Genomic DNA, 24,356 nt, shown 5'->3' on the forward strand with positions numbered 1-24,356 from the left:
AATGGTTTAAGAATTGTGCGACAGGTCGGAAGCGAGAAATTGTGCGACAGGTCGGAAGCGAGAAACCGCAATCGGATATGGTCACGGCTGAAAACCAAATTCGCGGGTAGCTAGTTACTGGCTCACTGCCAAGCGCTACAAGCAGAGACAGCCCTCTGCTACTCGGGAAATCGAAAAAATGGCCGCTAGAATAAACACCTCCATACAAAATTCTCTCTGGCTCTTAAACCCTTTGCAGAATTCTCGCAATCTCAAAGCTACCCATTTGAGAACCCGCTTCAAATTCTATCAAAATCTGCTATCGGCCCCGTCTTCTTGTTCTTCTTCTTCTTCAAAACGCGCCATATTCTGTTCCTCTGCGAGCAATTTCAATTCCCATGATGGCGGAGCCGCAACAGACCCGTTTGTCATCACAACACCACTTTATTATGTTAATGCTGCCCCTCATATGGGAAGTGCTTATACCACCATTGCCGCCGATGCCATTGCGCGGTTTCAGGTTCATCTTTTCCCTTTATTTAGAATCTCCATACATGTAGTTCTTGTTGGTTGTTCGTTTAGTTAGTGCTTTGGTAACTAGTGGGGCATCTGTTTAATGCTTGATTTGAATGAGCTATGAGTAATTGTTGCTCTTATCGATTATTGGGTGTTCTTTGGTCGGCACTTTGTAGCTGAAATTGAAGATGTTGTTATCATACTTGCCTTATCCATCTGTTTTCTTTGTATGCTCATATGTAGTCCAGTCAATGTCTGAGAGCAAGATCGTTTATGTGAGATCCTACATCGGTTGGAGAGGAGAACAAAGCATTCTTTATAAGAATGTGGAGACCTCTCCTTAATAGACGCGTTTTAAAAACCTTGAGGGGAAGCCCGAAAGGGAAAATCCCAAAGAGAATAATATTTGCTAGTGGTGGACTTAGGCCATCAGAGCTAGATAACAGGCGATGTACCAGCGAGGAGGTTGAGCCTTGAAGGGGGTGGACATGAGGCGGCGTGCCAGCAACGACGCTGGGCCCCGAAGGAGGGTGGATTGTGAGATCTCACATCGGTTGGGGATGAGAACGAAGCATTCTTTATAAGAGTGAAAACTTCTCCCTAGCAGACGCGTTTTAAAAACCTTGAGGGGAAGCCCCGAAAGGGAAAATTCCAAAAAGGACAATATCTGCTAGCGGTGGGCTTGGGCCGTTACGGTTTAGGGATTCAGTTTACACACTTTTCTCTTTCTGATACCTGCTGTTTTAGTTTGTTAATATTTGAATTTTGGAATACAATTTTACCATCAATGGCTCCTCAATGAACTTAAAATTTCAACCCCTTGTGTCAAATATAATAACAGAGGCTGCTAGGAAAGAAAGTCATCTTCATTACTGGCACAGACGAGCACGGGGAGAAGATTGCCACGGCTGCTGCTGCTCAGGGTTCGGGTCCAAGCGAACATTGTGATAACATTTCAGAGGCATACAAAACACTCTGGAAAGATGTAATCCAAACACATTCCATGCTTTTCTTCTCAGTTTGCTGTAATTAGTTTATCAAATACTTAACATTATTCATTATATCTTATTTTTTACCTTCTGGTTTCCTCCCTTTGCAGCTAGATATAGCTTATGATAAGTTCATTCGGACAACTGATCCTAAACACGAGACCATTGTAAAGGAATTTTACTCGAACGTTCTTGCCAACGGAGACATCTATAGAGCTGATTATGAGGGACTTTATTGTGTTAACTGTGAGGAATACAAGGTGTTCTTTCTTGTCTTTCTCCCTCTACCCATTTGAAAACTCTGTATTTCGAATCATACGGTATTCACACGTCAAATTTCATGTTTACGATTAACAATTATTCTCTCCGCAATTATGATAAAATATCAATCGATCATCGCTTTTCCAATAGTCTGCATTAGTTCTCTTACATTTATAAGCACATTCGTTTCTGGCCCTGCAGGATGAAAAAGAACTTCTTGCTGACAACTGTTGTCCTATACACCTGAAGCCCTGTGCTTCAAGGAAAGAAGACAATTACTTTTTTGCACTGTCAAAATACCAGAGATTACTTGAAGAAACTTTAACACAGAATCCGGGGTTTGTGCAGCCTGCCTTCCGTTTGAACGAGGTGACTATAGGCGATTTTTCTACGCTTGTGTGTGAAATTTATTGTTCCCCTTCCATTACAAGTATTGCATTAGATACTATCTAGCTATTGACATTCTAGATTCTCCATTACCAGTAAAGCTAAATGTAAGTCTCGTAAACGCTCATCATATCTCGTTGATCTAATTTGATATTGTATTTATATAGCCTTTTTTTTTTCTCGAACGACCGAATACCAATTCTATTGTTTGTTACAATTTTTTCCACCTTGCCGATCTCGAATCATCCTTCGTTTAATTCAGCACTATATCTTCCAAGGTGCAAAGTTGGATTAAAAGTGGCCTAAAGGACTTCTCTATCTCCAGAGCATCAGTTGAATGGGGCATTCCAGTACCCAATGATCAAAAGCAAACAATTTATGTTTGGTTTGATGCATTATTAGGGTAATCTCTTCCTTATGTTCTTTGTAACCTTGTGTATTGTGACTGTCTGAACCTCTTAGTTGTTTATGTCAATTTGCAACAACTCTCCACCATTTTCTAAGAAAATTGAAATGGATGCTACAGCCATTGCCTTCAATCTTAATCATATGAGAATTCCATAATGTAGTTATATATCAGCTCTATCAGAGAACGATGAGCAACCGAATTTACAAACGGCCGTTGCTTCGGGTTGGCCTGCTTCTTTACATTTGATTGGTAAGGTAAGAGATACATTCCTGTTATTCAACCATTAATGAACTCAAAATTCTGTGTTATTGTTGTATTCTGGAGGTGCTAATGGTTGTTTCCCTTTTCATTTTCTATCTAGTTCAAGCTCGGTCGGTTGGATGCTGATCTAATGTCTTTGTTATTCTTTTCTTTTAGGATATTTTACGTTTCCATGCAGTTTATTGGCCTGCTATGCTAATGTCTGCTGGACTAAAGCTTCCAAAGATGGTTTTTGGTCATGGGTTCTTGACGAAGGTATGTTTGGCCTCCTAAAGTTGCTACCGACAAAGGAATTTAGTTGGCGACTGTACCGGTCTAACGCTAAGGACGTAGAAGAGAGTTAATATTTTATTAAGTCTGCAAAGACGAAACTAGTCACCGTTACGTTATGTATAATGTTAATATTGATGTATCTTGTGAATTATACTAGTCACCATTACTTTAGTCTTCTGGTTCAAGCTTCTTTGTGAATCTGGTGTATTTTGGTTCCTAAGCTTTATTTCATGCACCAACTCTTTTTGTTTTGACTTTATAGGATGGTATGAAGATGGGCAAGTCATTAGGCAATACTCTTGAACCAAATGAATTGGTTCAAAAGTTTGGCTCGGACCCCGTGCGATACTTCTTCCTTCGAGAGGTGGAATTTGGTAGTGATGGAGACTACGCTGAGGATCGTTTCATCAATATTGTCAATGCGCATCTTGCAAATACGATAGGTATATTTTAACTGGAATCCCTATTGAACGGAAAATTACAGCCCTTTTCAATGGAGGCTTCTGTTTGACACCGCGTAATTCTTGACGTTTCTTTTGCAGGAAATCTTCTTAATCGAACCCTCGGACTCCTTAAAAAGAACTGCCAATCTACTTTGGTGGTTGATTCTTCTGCTGCAGCTGTAGGAAATGCTTTCAAGGAAAAAGTCGAGGAATTGGTAAGGTCGACTTGGAAATTATATTGGTATTTGTTATCTGAGATGGCACGGAGTTGGCGAAATCATTCTATATCGATTTTTTTGTCGTTGAAATCTTTTCTAGGATCAATTCAGTAACTAGCTACTCAGTCACTGAGTCCACTGTGGCGTGGATATTGTCTGTTGTGTGTCCTCTGTTTATGACTTTATGACCAATAAGTTCACGAGTATTTGCAACCGTGTCGATTTTATTAGTCTGCCTTGTAGGTTGCGAAAGCTCGGAATCATTACGAAGAGCTCTCCCTTTCATCGGCTTGTGAGGCTGTGTTGGAGATTGGCAATGCTGGAAATTCCTACATGGATGAGCGAGCACCATGGTCTCTCTTCAAACAAGGTGGTGCCTCATCAGACGCAGCTGCAAAGGTTATCCAGTTCAAGACTCCATTTTTGTTTATGCGCATGATTTTCGATATGAATTTTCGATTCACGATTCCTTCCAACATTCAAGAACCCCTTCTCTGAATTCAATCTGGCTCAATTATCTCGACAGGACCTTGTTCTTATACTCGAGGCGATGCGAATCATAGCCATTGCATTATCCCCAGTAACGCCACGCTTAAGCAGGAGAATATACGAGCAGCTCGGCTTCCCTGAGGACCAGTTTGCAGCTGCAACATGGGTCTTTTACTCATTTCATACTTGTGTTTTGTTCTTTTCTGTGTTTGATATCAGCTCATTACTAGTGACTGATAATGTGACTTTTTGGGTGTAGAATGAGACGAACTGGGGAGGGCTGAAGGCTGGTCAGGTTATGGCTCCTCCAATCCCAGTCTTTGCTAGGATTGAACAAGCCATTGTTAATGGTGAAGAAGAAGCTCCCAAAAAACCAGTCAAAAGCAAGAAGAAAATAGCTCAAAAAGTGGCAGAAGCCTAAACCATGCCCTTAAAATTTCAAGTTCTGTCTCTCACCTTCTGTTTTTCCTTCTAACAATTTTGTTCTTTCCATAAATGAATGCTTACCAATTATTATATCAGACAATTTAAACTAATTCTCAGCCAATTTATAATGGTAAAACATTGAACAGAACATTTAAATTCGATTTGTTAAGGTTTGGCCACTACAATTTAGAATATTCAAATTTTGGCCTCCATATAAGAGACCATAATGTCTGTATACCTGTATATGTAAGTGAGCTTGTACCAAGTACAATCCACATCCAAAATGGAGATTCCTTAAGAACAATATCATGGTAAAACAAAAATTCTGTCTGTCACTTATTCTAAATAAAGAGAACGAGGTAATAAAGAACACAACACAGCGAATCGTACGAATCTCCTCTCAAACGTGTCCATTCATCTATTGAAAATTCTGCACTCCAGCCATCCGACGTCATTTTCGGCATGATTATATTGAGCTTACGAGCTTAGTTTTTTCTTGGGACTTCGAGTCTGGTTCGGAAATCGTCCTCCATGAGAGGAAGTCCGTCCCTCAACTTGATCTTTGGCTCCCAGCTGAGAAGCTCCTTTGCTTTTGTGATGTCGGGCTTCCTTTGGCGAGGATCATCGGGTGTGTTTTCCACCATGATGATCTCCACGCCAGGATTGATGAGCTGAACAGTTGACATTCACAATCACAGTTGAGATCTATGAATCTATGTTGTCATTTGGGTAACATAAATCCCAAATGTAAAAGAACCATATTAAGTTGCTAGAATTTTACCTCTTTCACGGTCTCGGCCAGTTCGAGCATTGTGAATTCACCTGAATCGCAGAAACAAGAAGCGTTTAGGACTAGTCTGAATCGAAAAGGAGAAACTTATCCTAGCAGAAAATTGAAGGAAGACCTGGGTTTCCAATGTTGATCGGTCCTGTGTTATCACCCTCCATTAGCCGAATGAGGCCATCAACCTTCATTAGTCAGTTAAAAATTAGGACATCGATCCGGACATAAAAAGCTGATAATGAGTACAGTTGTTTGAATCTACACATGAACGAACCCGAACCAAGATTTTCTTACCATGTCAGAGACATAACAGAAACTTCTTGTTTGCGTTCCAGGTGCTTGAACTGTCAAAGGCTCGCTACTGCACGATATAAAGGTACACAGTAGCTTCTTGTTTATGTGTCGTGAAGAAATTAAACAAGCATTGAAGATGAAGGATAACGCTAATAGGGCGAGAAAATTGGATGACAACTACACTTACCGGATCGCTTGAGCAATGAAGTTGCTGACGACACGACCATCATCAATATTCATTCGGGGTCCGTAGGTGTTAAAAATTCTTGCAATCCTTATCTCTACAATTGTAAAGATTCACTTCAAGACAATAAGTAATTGCACAGAAAATGGAGTCCTGGTTGTAATAATATGTGCAATCCAAAAAAACTCACCGATCCCGTGTTGCCTGTGGTAATCAAACATCAGAGTTTCGGCCACTCGCTTGCCCTCATCGTAGCAACTTCTCACACCTACAAAAGTTCAACAGACACATCAATATTCAACAATGCAGCCAGCTGACCCAACCTTCATTGCATCACAGAATCATGATTCACAGACATATGAGAATGCTATTTGAATTCACATCACTTCGAATTCATATGAGAATCGTGTTGTCTTAGAGCAAATGAAAGGAGACATTAAGTGCATCTTTGAACCAAATTACCAATTGGGTTGACATTCCCCCAGTAGCTTTCATCTTGAGGGTGGATGAGAGGATCTCCGTATACCTCGGACGTGGATGTAAGCAAAATCCTGTTCGACAAGGCCAGTAAATAACACGACAGAAAAGTATTTACGAATTGAGGGAGAGAAATAGAATGGCAGTCTTGAAAACCTGGCTCCAACACGTTTGGCAAGTCCCAACATGTTTAGCGTGCCGATTACATTCGTCTTTATGGTCTGTGAGAATATCAACCAGAACAATATGAGCTATGCTTCATTCCCAAACCTCTTAACAATGGATATCTTCAAATATCATGACATTATTATCTTCGACCCAAGACGTATACAAATTGGATACATACCTTTACAGGGTTGTACTTGTAGAAAATCGGAGACGCCGGGCAAGCAAGATGGTATATTTGGTCAACTTCAATCAACAGTGGCTCAGTGACATCTGAGTTAGAAAAATTGAGGGACGGTGTTAATCAGGGAAACAAAAAGAGAAAATTCACAAGCCCTCCAAGTAACGTAAAATAAGGAATACCGTGTCGGATAAGCTCGAATCTAGGGTGGCCAATCCATTTTTTCAGGTTATCCTTCGATCCAGTGAAGTAGTTATCAGCAACAATAACCTAAAAACCCAAAACCAAAAACCAAAAAAAAAAAAAAAAATGTCAAACCCACCAACACCACACATGTAATACAGGGATCATGATCTAGGCTCGTCTATACCGACGTTTTTCAATACGAATCCAACTCACAAGTCAGAATATTCAGAAGGGTTCTATCAATAATTGAAAAGTACAGAGATTGCAGCTAAAGTACTGAAGAAACTACCTCATTCTTCTCATTTTCCATCAATTTGTCCACCAGGTGTGAGCCAATGAACCCAGCTCCTCCAGTCACCAAAATTCTCATATTTGCCTGTTGTAAAGGCCAACATTGGTTAAGGAAATGAACAATATTTCAAGGAAAAGAACATAATAATCCACGAGTTTAAAGCTCCAAAACGCCTCGTAATAAGATCGAGTTTATTTCGATCCAAAATCTCCATTTCACACACACCAGCCATTTTAATAAGAACGATCTTGTAGTTCACAATTATGAAACAAATGCAAAAGAAATCCCCAACAGCCCTAAACAAAGAACAGGCTCCTCCCGTAGTATATTACAAAAGAAATGAGCCAAACTTTGACACAAAACAAGTAAAAACAACAGATTATAATGCTCACTCGAAGGCCATTCTGCCTCATCATATAATGCTAGAAAACATAAAACGGACACATTAAGGTAAAAAAAAAAAAAGGAATGATACCTGAAAAAATTTGGCACTTCTCAAAGGAGATGGAGTGGGTGGTGGCTTTGTGGAAGCATGGGAATTTCCATTGGAACCCTCTTTAGCCATTACTTCAAATACTGAATCATCAACATTATCAAACATCACAATTGAATTCCAAAAAACGAACCAAAAACATCAAGAGATTAAGAGACTTGGATTTGATGCAAATGAAAAATGCATCGCATTGGAAATGCAACCAAACGAAGTCAAACTCAAAAAAAATGAAAGAAGTAACCCTTCAAAGCAATTCGCCAATATCAAGGCTTTGATTCTGCTGTGTGAAAATATAAGCAGCAACCTATGCCTTTTATATAGCTATGAATAGGTTGGGAATTTAAAAAAAAAATGAACATAATAATTGAATATAAGAATCATTAGACCAAACAGCAACGACTTAGAGAGCAAGAGAGTGAAGAAAAAACTTCAAAAACACGAAAAGTGGAAAGCTTTTCTGCAACGGAAGTGAGCACTTACCTACCTAACAATTTCAGATCTAAATCTAGAATCTCATTGAACCTCAAGAAAATAAACAAATAAACAAATTTGATGAACGATTTAAGCCTGCGATCAACTAAAGAAAGTGAATGATGTAGAGATTTTATACCTTAGGAGTAGCCGAATCAAAATCTGAGGACCTCGATTCTTTCGTTTTCGCCGTGGAATTTAAGGTTTCTAGCACAAATTAATGCAGAAACCAGGGAGGGTGTGGGATTTTTCGACGGTAATCGAAATGGCGGGTCCCAAAATCGGAAGTGAGTTGAAAATGAAGAACGTTACGTTTCACGGAGATTAGCTGTCTTTTTGGATTAATGGTACCGTAGATTACACCTCATTTCGTTTATCCAATCTTATTCAAAATCATCCTCCTTAATTTCCCTTTTCATTTACGTTGTCATTTTGACCTTTTCATTTAGTCTATAAATCTTTAAAATATTTATTATTTCCACACCAATATTAAAATTTTTATAAATTCACTCAATATGCTATTAATTTTATAATTTTTATTATAGAAACATCAAAATTATACGTGTGTAATTTTAAATTTAGTGTCTTTTTTATGAATTTACTTACAAAATATGTAACTAAGAGTAAAGCATATTCGAGAGTTATGCCCTAAACTTAGTCGTGCTATTGGTAATTCCTCAAATATCGAACAAGAACTCCAAACGAAAAGGAGTCAAGCCTCCTCGAAGACAGTCTACAAATGACTAAGACTCTAAAGGAGATGAACCTCGACTAGAGGGAGACGCACTTTGTTCAAGAGGAGGTGTTGGATGATGAAAGTCCCACATTGGCTAATTTAGGGAATAATCATGAGTTTATAAGGAAGGAATACTCAGTACGAGGCCTTTTGGGAAGCCCAAAAGAGAATTTGTGTTAATTTGTGAATACAATTTTGTCGAAGTAAAATTATATTTTTTCTCTTATATTTAATTATTTAATAAATTATTTAATTTATTTTTAGGAAATTATTAACAAAAATGTTGAAATTGGAAATTGTGAAACACGTTTACATGGGTTTTACTTATTGGAGTTTTTTATTTATTTATTATTTTATATTGTCATATTAAATATGAGAGATTTATTTGTAATTCTCATATATATAGTAATTTTGGTAGTTATGGGCCAACTGAAAATTGGGTCAATTATGAGGCCATAGGCTAAACCCGAAAATAATGGACCGGGGCCCAAATATTCGTTTGGAAAGCCACTGAAAATAAAAGAATGAATCGGAAGTCTCTTCCCTAGTCTCTGCATCTCGAAGAATTTTGTCGTCGGATCTTCTTGTTGGCCGCGTGTTTTTCTCTCAATCGATCAGATCGGAAGGTACATTAATCTTTCTCGTTCCTCTCGGAATTTGATTGGATATTTCAACAAATATAAGTTCAAGATTAGGATTTTGATTTCTTAGCAAAAAAATGGAATCTCAATCTCTGGACCTGGAAATTCGTCTTCCGAACTGTTTGTGAATTACTACGTTTCAATGTCTAGTTTTGAAGAATCTGAAATGATTGTTTGTTGTGGAAGGATTTGATTTCCGTCCTATTGTTGCGTTGCGCAGATGATTGACGATCAGGCATTAGGGTTGCTTGCCAATTTTCTCGGCATTTTTGTCTTTGCTTTGGTCATTGCCTACCATTACGTGGCGGCTGATCCGAAGTATGAAGGAAACTGAGATGAGAGACGTCGTTGTTCCGATGCTTAGATTGATCGGAAAAATGCATTACTGTTAGACGTAGGTCGTCTTGATATGACAGGTTTTTCTTCTTCGTCTATGAGAATTTTCTCCTAGCAACAATCAATGTTAACAGCAATTTCATTATGCAATTATAACTTATTCTCGTAATTTTTCGTGGTTATTTGATCGATTGCTTCAGTAGCTCTGTAGTAGATCGGATTCGTTCAAAAGAAAAAAAAATCTTCTTCTTCTTCTTCTTCTTCTTTCATATTAGCTACTCTTGCATTTACATGTTTTTCACAAGCGCTCACTTCTTTCAATGGTTTAACATCTCAAGTAGAGTAGATTTCTTCGAGAAAAGTTCTGCACTATCCATGGTGGTATGGAAAGAATGCACACTTGCATAGTACTGATATTCAGATCCTGTCCTATTAGTATTTTTTTTTCGTGTCAATTTGTCACCCCCATCTACTTAAACAACCTAAAGGCTTGGCTCGTTTGGAGAATGAGCCTATATATATAGGCATGGCTTAGTTAGTTATTTTCGTAATTCAGATAAGATTCGGACTGGGGGTTGGGTTAGGTCTCAAAAAGCATGGTTCTTGCCTCCCTCCTTGGAGCTCGTCCATTCCTTGGGTGATCCCTTACTCTCACGTTCGAGTGTTTGCTCGTCGTACGGCCGGTGAGTGAGATTTCTGCTCATTGCAGTCACCCGTGGTTCTTAATTTTTTATTTTATCTAATCAATTTATAAATATATTCACAGTTTTAAAGGATGTAATATGAATTTTATGTACTTCCAATTTTGCTTCAAGTAAAATTCAAAATGATCTAATAGAATTTATTATTCACAATTAAAAATCCACTTTTAATAGTTAGATTAAACAAATACAAACTATGATTTAATTTATAATTTTGTTGAAGAATATAAAATAAATTTTATTTATTTATATATATGTTTTTACTGTTATAGTTTAGTATCTATATGATAAAATTATTTATTTATTAAATATTAGACACTTCTGCCCGAACATTTTTTCGAGGCAGCTTGCCTAAGCTTAGGTGCATTGAGCGATGGAGATGGTGCTCGTCGTTCTGGCCATTTTTGTGTAGTCGGTAGAGTTGAAGCTATAAACTTTGATGTTGTCGTTTCGTGAATACAAATGTAAGCGAGCATGTTGAGTTTGGTGGGCCTTCATGATAAAAATGAAAAGTTTAATGGTAATGTCACAGATCCACGGCTAGTAGATATTGTCTTTTTTGGAGCTTTTCTTTTCGGGCTTATACTCAAAGCTTTAAACGAGTTTGCTAGGGAAAGGTTTCCACACCCGTATTTTGTTCTCCTCCACAACCAAGGTGGGACATCACGTTAAAAGAATATTTAAAAAAAAAAATTTAAGGAAAAATATGTAAGTTGAATTTTCAACTTGGAATAAATATCACAATATTAAAGATGGTCAAAAAAATTAATTTTGATATCTGTAACGTGACTGCGTACAAATCGTTTATTACAATTATATATATTTACCGATAAACAAATAAAAATAACATTTAATTATAATTTTAGCCCATGAAATTTTAAATCCGTATATAATATATCTATAAAATTTTTTTTTTTAATGTTTGAATATTTAAAATATTTAATAATAATTAAAAAAAATAAATAAGTTACCAAATTGAGAGTTAAATAATCTGAAAATATTAAATTAAAAGCTAACGTAGATACAAAATTCAAAATTTATAATATAAAGAAAAAAAGTAAAAACTATTATATTAATTTATTTAGATTAAAAAAAGAAAAAAAAAAAAACAGGGAAAGAAGCATCGAGAACCAACTAGAGACTTGAAAAGTAAACCGTCGTATTTTGATACGCTGGCGGTCCGAACTCTTTTAAAACCTTTCAGCGCTCCTATTCTTTTCCATTCGAACTCTCTAGAACCTTTTTTCCCTTCACAATTTCTATATAAATTCTCCTCTTTGCTTCCTCTTCCTTATCATTCTGATTTTCTTAACCCTAGGTTTCAGCCACCAATTTCATCTTTTTCTTTCTATTTTTCGTTCAGATTCTGTTTGCAATCGTTTTGAAGAGCAACTATGGCCGGTAAAGGAGAAGGCCCGGCGATCGGAATCGATCTTGGAACGACGTATTCTTGCGTCGGTGTGTGGCAACACGACCGAGTTGAGATCATTGCCAACGACCAGGGCAACAGGACGACGCCCTCGTATGTTGCTTTCACCGACAACGAGCGTTTGATCGGTGATGCGGCCAAGAATCAGGTCGCCATGAACCCTATCAACACCGTATTTGGTAACTCTTCTTTCCTTTTGCTTTTAGATGTTAGTTCCTGGGAGTTGATTCCTCAGATATAGTATTCGCTTTAGAACCCGTCTCAGCATGTTTTTTAGAGTTAAATCAATATGTAGATCGTGTTCTGATGTTGTTGCTCGTTTTTTGAGCCTAAGTTTTTTATTTTTTATTTTTTTGACGAAGTATTATAGTTTTGGGTCCAGGGTTTTAAAGTACCTCATGTCTATGTCGTTTTTGCTTTTCGAACTGCATCTCGAGTAGTTGATTATCTGTGATGTTGTCTTACGATATCTACTCTTTCCTCCATGGATTTTTGAAGCTAGTTTGGATTTCCTTATCTGTAGTTTTATGCTGAGTGTGAAGCGGATGCCCGTATATTATTTTGTTAATATTGATTTTGATTTCTCGTTCGGCCAGTTTAGTTTTTCTAATCTGTAGTCCTATGCTGTAGAACTATTAATTGATAAGTTTCTTCTGCATGTTAACAGATGCTAAACGTTTAATTGGCCGAAGGTTTAGCGATTCATCCGTCCAGAGCGATATTAAGCTCTGGCCATTCAAAGTTATTCCTGGCCCCGGCGACAAGCCCATGATTGTTGTAAACTACAAGGGTGAGGAAAAGCAGTTTTCGGCTGAAGAAGTATCATCTATGGTGCTCATAAAGATGAAGGAGATTGCCGAGGCGTATCTGGGAACAACAGTGAAGAATGCTGTCGTCACTGTCCCTGCCTACTTCAACGATTCGCAGCGTCAGGCGACCAAGGACGCTGGAGTCATTTCAGGTCTAAATGTGATGCGTATCATCAACGAACCAACTGCTGCCGCCATTGCTTATGGTCTCGACAAGAAGTCTACCAGCACTGGCGAAAAGAACGTTCTAATTTTTGATTTGGGTGGTGGTACTTTTGATGTTTCGTTGCTCACAATCGAGGAAGGTATCTTCGAAGTGAAGGCAACTGCAGGAGACACCCATCTCGGTGGGGAGGACTTTGATAACAGATTGGTTAACCACTTTGTGCAAGAATTCAAGAGGAAGAACAAGAAAGACATTAGTGGGAACCCGAGAGCTCTCAGGAGGTTGAGAACTGCTTGTGAGAGGGCGAAGAGGACGCTTTCCTCCACAGCCCAAACTACAATTGAGATCGACTCTCTCTACGAGGGAATTGACTTCTATTCCACCATCACCCGTGCTAGATTCGAGGAACTCAACATGGACCTTTTCAGGAAATGTATGGAACCAGTTGAGAAGTGTTTGAGAGACGCCAAGATGGACAAAAGCACCGTCCATGACGTTGTTCTTGTTGGTGGCTCCACTAGGATCCCCAAGGTGCAGCAATTGTTGCAGGATTTCTTCAATGGCAAAGAGCTTTGCAAGAGTATTAATCCTGATGAAGCTGTTGCCTACGGAGCTGCTGTTCAAGCTGCCATCCTGAGCGGAGAGGGTAACGAGAAAGTTCAGGATCTGTTGCTCCTGGATGTCACCCCTCTCTCACTTGGACTCGAAACTGCCGGTGGTGTGATGACTGTTCTTATTCCAAGGAACACCACCATCCCCACCAAGAAAGAACAAGTTTTCTCTACATACTCCGACAACCAACCTGGTGTGTTGATCCAAGTGTACGAAGGTGAGAGGGCAAGAACACGTGACAACAACTTGCTGGGTAAATTTGAGCTCTCCGGTATCCCTCCTGCTCCAAGAGGTGTTCCTCAAATCACAGTCTGCTTCGACATTGACGCCAATGGTATTCTGAATGTTTCCGCTGAGGATAAAACCACTGGTCAGAAGAACAAGATCACAATCACCAACGACAAGGGGCGGTTATCCAAGGAAGAAATTGAGAAGATGGTGCAGGAAGCAGAGAAATACAAGGCCGACGATGAAGAGCACAAGAAGAAGGTTGAAGCTAAGAACTCGTTGGAAAACTATGCTTACAACATGAGAAACACCGTGAGGGATGAGAAGTTCAGCTCTAAGTTAGACCCAGCGGACAAAAAGAAGATCGAAGATGCCATCGAGGGAGCAGTCCAGTGGCTGGACAACAACCAACTTGCAGAGGCCGACGAGTTTGAAGACAAAATGAAGGAGCTTGAGAGCATTTGCAACCCAATTGTTGCTAAGATGTACCAGGGTGCTGGTGGACCTGGCATGGGCGGTGCTGCTATGGATGACGACGATGTCCCCCCTCCATCCGGTGGAAGCGGCGCCGGTCCCAAAATTGAGGAAGTCGACTAAATTTTCTTTAGATCCCCATCTTTTCTTTTTCTCTGTTTGTTATCCATCGGGTTCGAAGCGATGGAGTTTTATTTTGTTGTATGAATCACATATATTATGGGCTTATTTATTTCCGTCCACCGATTGAAGAATGTTTTTGTTTGAACGAATATCCATTGCAATCGAATTTCGTCTTTACAACCATTTGTTATTGATCAAATTTAAAGCTTAATTTTCCCAAGCATTTCTTAGAACTCGGCTCATACTTTTCTAAGTTGAAAATATATACAACAGGTTGGCATTGATGGTCCTAAAAATTCGTGCGTTCTGACCTTTTGCAATAATTAGACAACAATCTCCCTAGAACTTTCATTGTACCGTTCGAACGAGAGATGATCACGAAGGTAGATGATGGGGAAATTCTCCATCCTAGACAGAAAAGCTACTAAATATGAACATACTATTTAAGCATATTTTGTGGAAGAATGAAGGAAGTTGGGGTGTTATTGAAAGGAAAATTCTTTGAGATGAAATGTACAAATATTAGAAAGAATCAAGAATTGAATTGATCATTAGGCTCAGACAATACACATCTCATCACGATCTTCGCCACATTGTCCTTCGACATTACAAGAAGGAAGATCTCTAAAAAGCTGAGCTAAGAAACGAGAGCCGAGAGGATTAAAAACCCAAGCCTCAACTCTTTATTAAAATCACCACTCTTATGTCAATTCATTCGCTCTGCTATACAGAGCAGAGATATTTCCCTTTGGGCACCCAACCTGCGGAAGACAAAGTTACTTCTTGTTTAGAGATATTTCCCTTTGGGAACTTTAAGATAAAACAAATAAATTGGTAGATAAAGTTCAAAGATAATAACCAGATTTTTCTGAATGACAAAACTTCAATTTCTTCGTATGTCTAACTGCATTTCTTCCTCTTCCGATGAGGAATGGGTAACTTGTCCTTATTTTCCTGCTTAGGATCATATCATTAGTTTCTCGACAGAAAAACATTACAGAAAAAGTTATCTGAATGACTAACCGTTGTTTGAAGCATAAACTTCAGTCCTGCAATGAGCTCCAGGAAGTACTCATACGCAGCCTTATGAGGTTCCTACATTCGGAAGGAGAAGTAGCTTGCATTAGTTACAAGTGGATCAAGAACTATAACAATATGCCTAGGAGGAGAATAGTAACCTCGATGCTTGGTGGCAAAGGCAACCCTTCTACCACGGGGGCCTTCGGAATCTTGACACTCTGGGTACCTGTAGCATCATCTGTCATTGTAACGCTCCAAGAGGGTGGGTTTAATATGCCCAATGCCTCAAAATCAACCCCAGAGTGAATCTCAATAGGACTAGAGTTTTTAGAAGAGACGGCATCAGCCAGAGCCTATAAGAGACACAAGAAAACAAAATAACTGATGGAAGCTTATATTGTGGACATTGTTTTGAATAATACTATTGCAATAACAGAAGGGATTATATCGACCGTGAGTTTCCAAAAGCATATTAGCTCCAAAATCACCACTTTCAAAAGTAACTTATCTTCTACATGAATGACTACTAACAGCTTCAGGCACTTCGAAAATTTATAAACATGCTAAAAATGCATTGTTCGGTAATGAATATAGAGAACGGCCAGATCCTTCCATGCATAAGCATATGCATATCGAACCTAAAACCCGACTTTTCCGAATGCGTAAACAACTTATTGATAATATAATACTGACTTACCATTAATGTCAAGTCTAAATCTACATCATGTCCTTCACAGCCAAAATAGCAAACGTCTATCTGTGGAGCAAAACCATGCAATGAATTAGAAATGCTGGAGCCAAAAAGAAAATTTTGAAATTTTTTCTTGAAAAATTCACCCCAGACTGTAATCAGACATGTATCCTAAAAGAATCTAAAAGGATAATATACCCTTGCCCTAGCACGCATAGTTGTATTTTGAAGTCCGTGAACTAAGATTCCAATCAGAGTGGAAATTTTATACAAATCTGTTTTGTTCCTCTTTTCTGGCCTTACACAATCAAATTTGAATTGTTCCCTCAGAGAGGCAAAAATGACTATACCTTTGGTTTATCTACAGCTTTAAATGTGTGGAAGGTTGGAATCTCAAAATCCGGATGCTTCAAAGTAGCATATGCTCCCTCGTTATTGTAGCTCTTGCGACCAAACTGCAAAACATCCAGAAGGGAGAATTTATCAGAAGTTGAGTTCATATCAAATGCAGGAGCCAGTTTTACGGCCAAATAATAAACTGCATGCAGTATCACATAAAATTGTTCTGTCATGCAAACAAAACATGAGCCCACAACTAAAAAAACTGCAAATATGCTGACATATCAGATTCACAAAGATGATAGGAAAAGAAAAGGTAGCAAAAGGAATATACTCTGTTTCTTTTTTATGAGGAACATACAATTTTTCCAAGGAAAAAAACTTCATACGATGAGAATGAATTGTCTATGAATTCAGTGCATAAGGAGCGAAAGATGGATCTATAGTTGTTTCACCATTGCCACCCAACTATTAACCACAAACCTTAGGGGCCACTTATTTGTTGCAATTTTAAAATGTTCAACAACCGCAGGCAAAAGAATCAAGATATAGGACACCTTGGATGACTACTACATTCATTTCTATAAGAAGATATTGTGAAGACATTATGCACATAGAGAGGAAACACGTACTAAATAGAGAGGTTGATAACCGTATAGTGATTGTTGGGCATTTTGATATATTTTTTAGAACTCAAGAATACAAAGGTACAACCAGTAGAGGAGGGAGGCCATTGGGCTTTTTCGCTACATTCATATCACAAATTTATAGTTACACATTGATTCCAGAAATATCTTTGTTATATTAAATTATATCAGATGCATGATTCATTTTGTATATTAAAAAACTTTTAGTTAAGATACCATTTTGATCCCGTACTTTGGACTTAATTCCATTCAAGTCATTGTATTTTCTTTATGTACTTTTAATAAAGCTTAAAATTGGTCCCTAGTGTTAGTTTGAAGTCAATTATTTAATCAAAATTGGTTAAATAATAGTAATAATTTTCACGTGTATTTTCAAAATTTATAGAATGAAGGATAGTAGAGAGACTAAATATATTTTGCAAAAATTAACAAAACTAAAAATAGGGACTGATTTTAAGCTTTATGGGAAGTATATATATTAAAATGAAATGAAATCAAAATATTGGGACCCAAATGATATTTTAACCAAAAGATTTAATTGATATTGTATCAATAAATTTCATAATTAATTATATTAATTTTGATCTAAAGTAATCAATATATTCATCCAGAAAAAATCCATAAACCTTCAACAAAATATATTTTCCACCAAATGTAAATGGGATATTAAACATTCAAATCATAATGCATTTTGCATAAAAATACAATCATCTTTCAGAATTATTTATAGTATAAAAAAAATGAGAAGGAAAGACAATATCATGTATTTTACGTTATTATAAAACAGATAAAACTTTGGATGCTTGTGAGGTTCCTGAGAAACAGCCCGGCCATTTGGAGTACAGTTCATTCAATGCATACCTTGAAGAGCTAACAGAGACTTGATTGAAATATGATAAAGAATACATCAACAGGCAGATTAGCAAAGTTTTCCTCAATTTTTTATTTTTAAGAACGTATTCAACATAAAATTCACATATCAGACATCTAGGCATAGTCTTACATTACCAACTACCTATATGTTTTCCTTGTTCAGTTCTATAAAATATGATTTAATGACAAGACAACTGAAAACAAGAGAGCAGAGAGTGGATACCTGTGGGAAACCCGGAGCGCTAAATAGAGTATATAATTTCCCTGATTCTCGGTCATGATCTGAGCTATAACCCATTATCATATCATCAAAATCAATTTTGCCGTCCCTTGAATCTGGACCTTCATGTGATCTAATGATCAACTACAACATTTACAAGAAAATAAAATAAATCAATAAACATGTAGCTCGATATTATAACTCCTAAAGTTGGTTTCAAGCACAACTCAAGAGGAACAAAGATTTTTGGAACCAAGATGTAAACAATAATGGCATGCCACAAGTTTTTCATAAACAAACATGTTCATTAAGCCACAGGTTTGAGTATAACCTTTAAATTAGACAGCTTTAAGAATGCTTCAGTCGCATCAGGACCCCACAATAAACCTGCTCCTCTGGTTTGGTTTTTCCTTAAACCATCGACTTTAGAAGGATCCGACCATAATACATCTGCCAAAATTATATTTGGATCTTCATCTTTAGTTGGAACATCAACAAAAAACCTTTCGAGCTTGGATAAGTCTTCTAAGGATCCAATCTCCAGCTCGCGTGTCTTCCTTTCCTCGTAATTCTGCACATCAGGATTGCATGGCTTACGAAATAAACCTCCATGGGTTGTATATACTTTTCCAGCAATAATTGCAGCCAAAGGAAGTTCCTTAAATGTTTCCAAGCACCTGTGATATACATTTTCACCTTGCTCGCCATATTTTGTCCTTACTTCTTTCTCAAAACCGTAGGATGATGTACAGATTCTGGTTTCATGATTTCCACGGAGTAGACATACTCTATCAGGCATCAAGATCTGTTTTTTTTAAACGAGAAACCAAAGGCATCAATATCTGTTTTGTGAGCCTCATCAATAAAGGAGGCCCTTAGGTGTTAAATAGATGTGCATTTTCCAGAACAAAAAAAAAAAAAAAAAAAAAAAGTGATTAAGTCTACCTTCTCTAAATCCTAACAATCCAATTCCTGTTCACAGCGCACCATTTTTTTTCTGCACCACATTCAAGGGTGCAGTTGTGTAGACAATAAGAACAAAAAAAAAAAAAAAAAAAAAAAAAAAAAGTGATTAAGTCTACCTTCTCTAAATCCTAACAATCCAATTCCTGTTCACAGCGCACCATTTTTTTTCTGCACCACATTCAAGGGTGCAGTTGTGTAGACAATAAAAGAAAATGCAGTGAACAAAGAGCTAGATTCAAAATTGTGTATGCTCTACATAAGGGCAATATATATTAGTGGTTGTAAGTTATACTTCTAACTGTAAATTTTCTTCATGAATATTTTTTCACAAATAGGTTCATTCAATTTTTTTTAATGTTATGCATGATTGTTTGCTCCTAGCCTTCTATACAATTAATAACAAGTAAAATAGTTTCAATTTACCTTCCACACCAATAAGACCAAAAACACCTCCAGTCCCCATGCTCCTCTGTCCACATAATTGCCATTAAAAACATAATATTGGCTCTTAGATGGTAAGTTAGCAAGTTCAAAGAGGTGAAGTAAGTCGTGATAATGACCATGAATGTCCCCAACTATAACAACTTTCGAAACTTCTCCGTGGCAGTCAATTTCCACACAGTTTGGTTCCTTGTGAAGGATGCTTGCAGCCATATCTAGTATTTCATCTACCACAGAAACTGGCATGACAAGTTGAAACTCTGCAGGCGAGTAATTTCTTGATGACTGTTCCAGTGTTTTCATCATCTCTACAACCCACTCTAAGGTTAAGCAACCATGTGGTGGCCAACTAACAGTGTGCTTAACATGTGACAGGTCACAATATTCATTCTCAAGCCTAGACTCAGCCACTGCCTGTTCAACTTCAACCATTATAATTTGTGTATCTCCAAGAAGTACATCATCATTGCTGGAGTCAATTGGCTCGACCTCTAGACTCTCTGTTGTCCACATATCATTTGCAATTCCCTATTAATGTAATTTGCATTTTGTATTTAAATATAGAATTTATTTTGAATGAATATAAGAAAATTTTGCTTCTTATAACCCTACCTGTTCAACAATATGGGAAGGTTCAATCTCCACATCTTTAGCTCCATCAACAATCCCACATAGAAGCTCTTTCAATCTCAATAGCTGTTGCACTTGCTGGCTGTCTAGGTCTTTATATGATATCCTATTCAAAATGTCAACAATATCCTTGCACTTACCTGCCTGCATAATACTTTGTCAATCCATGAATGTTGAACAAAGATCTACATTAAGGCAATTGACCATGCAAAACTTACCATCCTGTTGATGTAAAAGCACATAGCACTAATCACATCATTTTTTGTCACCTGCAACACATTAAACATGCTTTTAATTTCACATCCCATTGCCTTGTCCTAAAAGGAAAATAGTTATTATTCCACCTGAGCATCTTCACTTACCCTTGAATCTCGGTCATTAATAACCCGATGAGAAATTTCCCTCAGCCTCATAAGGGAATATACTTGATGATCATCCAATTTAGAAAATGAGTATAAGTTCGTGGTGTCCACAATTTTCTGACATATATTTTGTATGGTCTCCAATTTATCATCCATATCTACAATGAATTAGGGCATTTTTATGTGACACTATGTTATAGAAAGCCACTAAAAGACTATGCAAGAGTATAATTTGTTGAGATATATAAAGCTTTGTGATATCATGCATGGCATGCCACTTAGCACACTTCTGAATTGGAGAATCTTGTAAAAAGAGAAAAGGAGACGAGTTTTACACGGTCACCAAAAATATTCAAACACTTTAAAGTTCGAAACAGAGTTTCTTGTCACAATATTTTTTTAGTTTTAAAATTTAAATACAATGCACTTCAAGTTTTTATAAGAGAAACAGCTTAATTTTATTAGAAGAAATAAGAAAATACAACTTTTAACAAGAAACTCGAGTAAAAAGATTAACATTCTACTTAGTTGGCTTTCCCAAATAGCTATCTGCCCCATAAATTCTGGAGTTGGCGATAGTCTAAGTTCATTCCTCGATCATTTTTATTCCATCCCCTTGACTTAATAGATTTTCATTAAGGGCATTGAAGTTTCTGATTCTAAATCCCTGCTCTCAACTGAGGGTACTCAACCTATGGAATTTGTTGCATGAGTCTTGGTGATTGATGTTACAAATGAGTGACTCAAAAGACGGTCTATTTGACATAAACTTGTTTCTAGAATGGCGATCTTACTTGATTTAGTGAGTAATGAAGTTGTCAGTTTATGATGGCTAACAGCAGAGATGCCTATTAACCAGATTCACATTGGCTTCTCTAGAAGCACCTGATGCAGGAATGCCAGGTTTGTGACAGTTAAGTATTAGTTATTATCAGAATGATTGTTGACTTAATAATGTGGTTAGATAAGTAGGCTGAAACAGGGTAATTGATGGTTGTCAATATTTGTACAGGTGGCCAGATACCTTTTGTAAGTCCCTATTCAAAGTCATTTCCCTCTTAGTATAATTCAGTTCCAAAGCACTAACAATATAGTCAGGTTTCTCTCTACTTTTGAGAGCATAGAAGAGGTATGGGAGGCACTTATACGGCTGGGAGGAAGATAAATCCACCAGCTGCTGATTATAAACGATGAAACAAACAAGGAATTACGAAGCATAGGGTAATTGAACTCCCTTTACAGCAGAAAATTAATTTTCCAGGAAGGAATGGGGAATACTTCGGACATCAACCTATCAGCTATCAGCATGTGTTATCAAGAGATATCAACCTACTTACCATAATGAACTACAACATATTGGATGAACCTACATTTAATGGTTTTCAATGGCAGAATAAACATGGAGGGCATGATCAACTGGTTGAAGAATATTAAACATCTCTTCAAATACTTCAATTCTGATAGTAAAACGGTTTTGGTTGGTGGCATAGAGACTAAGAAGGTGCTTCTACAAGGTGGGAGCATTAACAGGCCTATTGGAGAAGGGTTAGTAAGTACCAGATAAGTTCTTGACCAATAATCTATAATTAATCAAGGAAAGCTTTCTCCCCATCAACAGCCCTTCCAGAACACGAGGAAAAAAAATTATATAGCCTATAGAATGAATTTTTTCAAGTAAGGTCGTTTTCCTCTTTGCATAATTCAGTTCTGAAGAAAAAAAAAACAATAAAGAGACACTTTTCTACTTCCGTGGGCATCAGTTGGGTCCAGATAAAAATTAATTCCAGGAACAGGGTTCCGCGTGAGTTGAAGATATTGTTTCATCAGAATTTTCTTAAAAAGTGATCCAACATACATGGTTATTCATAACATACAGACTTAAAGTGGGAATTAGAGTGTAGAATATGAGCATCCCAAACATTCTAACCTACAATGCAGCAATCATATTAAGTATTACAGCTATAAAATAGCAGATCAATGGTGTCCATTCCCTAAAGCAATCTCAAAGGGAGTGGGAGTTGCAGGATCCGTCCTCCCGAGGGTAAATTGATAACCATACACACTGCCAATTTAGCTGACTGAAGTGTACTTTACAAGCCATGCACACTTGAATTTAGAATACTGACCACAAATATGCAGGCATCTACAGTCGAAATAATTACAATGCAAGTGTGCAGGATAGTAGCATGACAAAAATAGCACGTTACATAAATTTTGGTGCTAAGAAGATTATGATCAGTTCAAGTTTCAAATAGTTCAATTACTGTGAAGTTATGCACAAAGAAAAGAACAAGAGCTAAATGCTACTCGCTAAAGACCAGAAATACCTACCAGCCTGAATTACTACATTACATTTACTTTGCAGAGGAAGGATCGGAGAAACTGGTGGTGCAAGTGAAGCAGGCATGTTAGAGAAAACAGGATGTGCCTGGGGAAAAAATTACTCGTAAGTCCTACTACACTGAAAATATGAGGGCACGATTACTGCAGCAAAACCTAATGTAAAGGCAAATGCAATTCTCAAAACGAAGAAGAACAACATTCCGATCCCGATTTCCAGAAATAACAATTATTCGCAAACGTCCACAATTTTGAATTATAATTAACTGAACATAACTAGAACGTATATCAGTAGAAAAAGACACGCATACACTCAACTCAAGTATTTTAAACCCTACCGCTGTAGAGCATCATAAATCTACTGCAAAGACATACGCAAATGGTAATCGGTTAGCTTCTAAGTATCACAGCTTCTCGCTAGTTTTCATTCCGAGGAAAAAGAAAATCAAACATGAATCCAGATAAACACACGCATGGAGCTCCACTGGAGCAACGTATCTAGCTCAGAAAGCCTCCGTTTCCGTAAAACAAGAGCTAGAAAGAAAGCGGAGCTATATCGTTTGCGTTTGAGAGGATTGGAAACAGAGAAGACAAAATGAGATGCTATGAAATTTACAAATGGAAAGCGAAACAAGAGAAGAGTATAAGGAAGAAGATACATCTTCGGTATCGTTATCAGAGGATGAGAGGTCAACGCCGTATCTGGTGTCGGAAGGCTTATGGCGGTCAGAGTTGGAGGTGGTGGCTCCGGCGGTATGCTCGTCGGCAAATTCCATTCTCCCGCCGAACCGCAGGTGAATGAGGGGGTTGTTTGGAGACGAGACTACAGAATCAAGAACGCTGACTGAAGCACGGCCGTCATCGATTTGCGTTTGTGGTATTACATGGATGTCCATGGTCCAACTATTAAATTACATTTATGCCACTGCCATTGATATTTCCCTGTCAGACTTTTGAGTCTACTCCTTTTGTTTCCATCCTCAACAATAGTTCCCAACGGAATTCCTTTTTTTAAAATGCATTTTTCTTTTTAAGTATTTTTATTAAAATGTTTTAAAGTGAAAATATTTATATATTTGATCACATTTTTCCAAATAATTAAAATATTATGATATCAGGAGGATGGTGCGGGTGATTTCTAAATACGAATAGTCTCGATGGTCGCTAGAGGTGGCAACAATTATCGGAGATGGGATGGTAACTAGTAGTAAAGTGTGTGATTTCTAAATACGAATAGTCTCGATGGTCGCTAGAGGTGGCAACAATTATTGGAGATGGGATGGTAACTAGTAGTAAAGTAGACATTAGAGGTGGGCAATGGTCGAAAGGTTGTCATTGATGGTAAGCACTAGCGTAGGACATCACAATCCACCCCCATTCGGGACCAACGTCCT

The 24,356-nt window shown here is 37.6% G+C and overlaps 5 protein-coding genes across 8 annotated transcripts; 3 read left to right on the forward strand and 2 right to left on the reverse strand.

The window, feature by feature from the left end:
* The first annotated feature begins 39 nt into the window (after positions 1 to 39).
* OVA1 (methionyl-tRNA synthetase / methionine-tRNA ligase / MetRS (cpMetRS)) lies at positions 40 to 4,755 on the forward strand. Its single transcript, XM_023682295.2, has 12 exons — positions 40 to 499; positions 1,337 to 1,480; positions 1,595 to 1,744; positions 1,947 to 2,114; positions 2,411 to 2,535; positions 2,702 to 2,795; positions 2,959 to 3,057; positions 3,338 to 3,518; positions 3,618 to 3,733; positions 3,980 to 4,135; positions 4,263 to 4,391; positions 4,485 to 4,755. The coding sequence occupies exons 1-12, from the start codon at positions 179 to 181 to the stop codon at positions 4,644 to 4,646; spliced, it is 1,845 nt and encodes a 614-aa protein (XP_023538063.2). The 5' UTR covers positions 40 to 178; the 3' UTR covers positions 4,647 to 4,755.
* Positions 4,756 to 4,843: 88 nt separating this feature from the next.
* LOC111798947 (UDP-glucuronic acid decarboxylase 6) lies at positions 4,844 to 8,507 on the reverse strand. 2 transcript variants are annotated; one of them, XM_023682313.2, is made up of 14 exons: positions 8,318 to 8,507; positions 7,949 to 8,028; positions 7,690 to 7,790; positions 7,212 to 7,298; positions 6,919 to 7,006; positions 6,737 to 6,828; positions 6,547 to 6,611; positions 6,376 to 6,464; positions 6,104 to 6,181; positions 5,917 to 6,010; positions 5,730 to 5,796; positions 5,557 to 5,620; positions 5,433 to 5,473; positions 4,844 to 5,322 (listed from the first exon to the last, which is right to left on the reverse strand). In XM_023682313.2, exons 3-14 carry the CDS (start codon positions 7,777 to 7,779, stop codon positions 5,137 to 5,139), a joined length of 1,041 nt encoding a protein of 346 aa, XP_023538081.1. In that variant the 5' UTR covers positions 7,780 to 7,790; positions 7,949 to 8,028; positions 8,318 to 8,507; the 3' UTR covers positions 4,844 to 5,136. The 2 variants fall into 2 exon arrangements, with proteins under 2 accessions (XP_023538081.1, XP_023538074.1); XM_023682306.2 differs by lacking the exon at positions 7,949 to 8,028 and having other exon boundaries at positions 8,318 to 8,506.
* An 838-nt stretch (positions 8,508 to 9,345) lies between these two features.
* Positions 9,346 to 10,060, forward strand: LOC111806977 (dolichyl-diphosphooligosaccharide--protein glycosyltransferase subunit 4A). Of its 2 annotated transcripts, none has more exons than XR_015423319.1 (2): positions 9,346 to 9,540; positions 9,776 to 10,060. XR_015423319.1 is itself a non-coding variant. In XM_087129558.1 (2 exons), exon 2 carries the CDS (start codon positions 9,776 to 9,778, stop codon positions 9,887 to 9,889), a length of 114 nt encoding a protein of 37 aa, XP_086985684.1. In that variant the 5' UTR covers positions 9,420 to 9,540; positions 9,742 to 9,775; the 3' UTR covers positions 9,890 to 10,060. The 2 variants fall into 2 exon arrangements, 1 of the variants encoding a protein (XP_086985684.1); XM_087129558.1 differs by having other exon boundaries at positions 9,420 to 9,540; positions 9,742 to 10,060.
* Positions 10,061 to 11,890: 1,830 nt separating this feature from the next.
* On the forward strand, positions 11,891 to 14,616 carry LOC111793900 (heat shock cognate 70 kDa protein 2). The gene is made up of 2 exons (XM_023675969.2): positions 11,891 to 12,200; positions 12,689 to 14,616. Exons 1-2 carry the CDS (start codon positions 11,987 to 11,989, stop codon positions 14,431 to 14,433), a joined length of 1,959 nt encoding a protein of 652 aa, XP_023531737.1. The 5' UTR covers positions 11,891 to 11,986; the 3' UTR covers positions 14,434 to 14,616.
* A 299-nt stretch (positions 14,617 to 14,915) lies between these two features.
* Positions 14,916 to 23,873, reverse strand: LOC111801969 (serine/threonine-protein phosphatase 7 inactive homolog). 2 transcript variants are annotated; one of them, XM_087124022.1, is made up of 14 exons: positions 23,622 to 23,873; positions 22,975 to 23,050; positions 20,623 to 20,780; positions 20,479 to 20,529; positions 20,243 to 20,404; positions 19,613 to 20,158; positions 18,555 to 19,028; positions 18,227 to 18,367; positions 16,495 to 16,599; positions 16,151 to 16,210; positions 15,612 to 15,806; positions 15,457 to 15,528; positions 15,293 to 15,387; positions 14,916 to 15,194 (listed from the first exon to the last, which is right to left on the reverse strand). In XM_087124022.1, the coding sequence occupies exons 1-13, from the start codon at positions 23,856 to 23,858 to the stop codon at positions 15,334 to 15,336; spliced, it is 2,331 nt and encodes a 776-aa protein (XP_086980148.1). In that variant the 5' UTR covers positions 23,859 to 23,873; the 3' UTR covers positions 14,916 to 15,194; positions 15,293 to 15,333. The 2 variants fall into 2 exon arrangements, with proteins under 2 accessions (XP_086980148.1, XP_023541991.2); XM_023686223.2 differs by having other exon boundaries at positions 22,954 to 23,050.
* Between the last annotated feature and the right edge of the window lie 483 nt (positions 23,874 to 24,356).

Source organism: Cucurbita pepo, chromosome 1 (assembly GCF_057944985.1).
Source record: "Cucurbita pepo subsp. pepo isolate OVF chromosome 1, ASM5794498v1, whole genome shotgun sequence".
NCBI classification, from domain to species: Eukaryota; Viridiplantae; Streptophyta; class Magnoliopsida; order Cucurbitales; family Cucurbitaceae; genus Cucurbita; species Cucurbita pepo.

Bases quoted from the DNA above. Each gene is read 5' to 3' on its own strand.
- OVA1 (XM_023682295.2), top strand. From the start codon at position 179: ATGGCCGCTAGAATAAACACCTCCATACAAAATTCTCTCTGGCTCTTA. The intron at 2,115-2,410 runs GTGACTATAGGC...ATATCTTCCAAG, and splicing joins CTGCCTTCCGTTTGAACGAG to GTGCAAAGTTGGATTAAAAG. The intron at 4,392-4,484 runs GTCTTTTACTCA...TTTTGGGTGTAG, and splicing joins AGTTTGCAGCTGCAACATGG to AATGAGACGAACTGGGGAGG.
- LOC111798947 (XM_023682313.2), bottom strand. From the start codon at position 7,779: ATGGCTAAAGAGGGTTCCAATGGAAATTCCCATGCTTCCACAAAGCCA. The intron at 6,182-6,375 runs GTAATTTGGTTC...GAACTTTTGTAG, and splicing joins GGGGAATGTCAACCCAATTG to GTGTGAGAAGTTGCTACGAT. The intron at 5,474-5,556 runs GTCTTCCTTCAA...TCTGCGATTCAG, and splicing joins GATCAACATTGGAAACCCAG to GTGAATTCACAATGCTCGAA.
- LOC111806977 (XM_087129558.1), top strand. From the start codon at position 9,776: ATGATTGACGATCAGGCATTAGGGTTGCTTGCCAATTTTCTCGGCATT.
- LOC111793900 (XM_023675969.2), top strand. From the start codon at position 11,987: ATGGCCGGTAAAGGAGAAGGCCCGGCGATCGGAATCGATCTTGGAACG. The intron at 12,201-12,688 runs GTAACTCTTCTT...GCATGTTAACAG, and splicing joins CCCTATCAACACCGTATTTG to ATGCTAAACGTTTAATTGGC.
- LOC111801969 (XM_023686223.2), bottom strand. From the start codon at position 23,858: ATGGACATCCATGTAATACCACAAACGCAAATCGATGACGGCCGTGCT. The intron at 19,029-19,612 runs GTAAATTGAAAC...TAAAAAAAACAG, and splicing joins TGGTCTTATTGGTGTGGAAG to ATCTTGATGCCTGATAGAGT. The intron at 16,211-16,494 runs GTATAGTCATTT...TTTGCTCCACAG, and splicing joins AAGCTGTAGATAAACCAAAG to ATAGACGTTTGCTATTTTGG.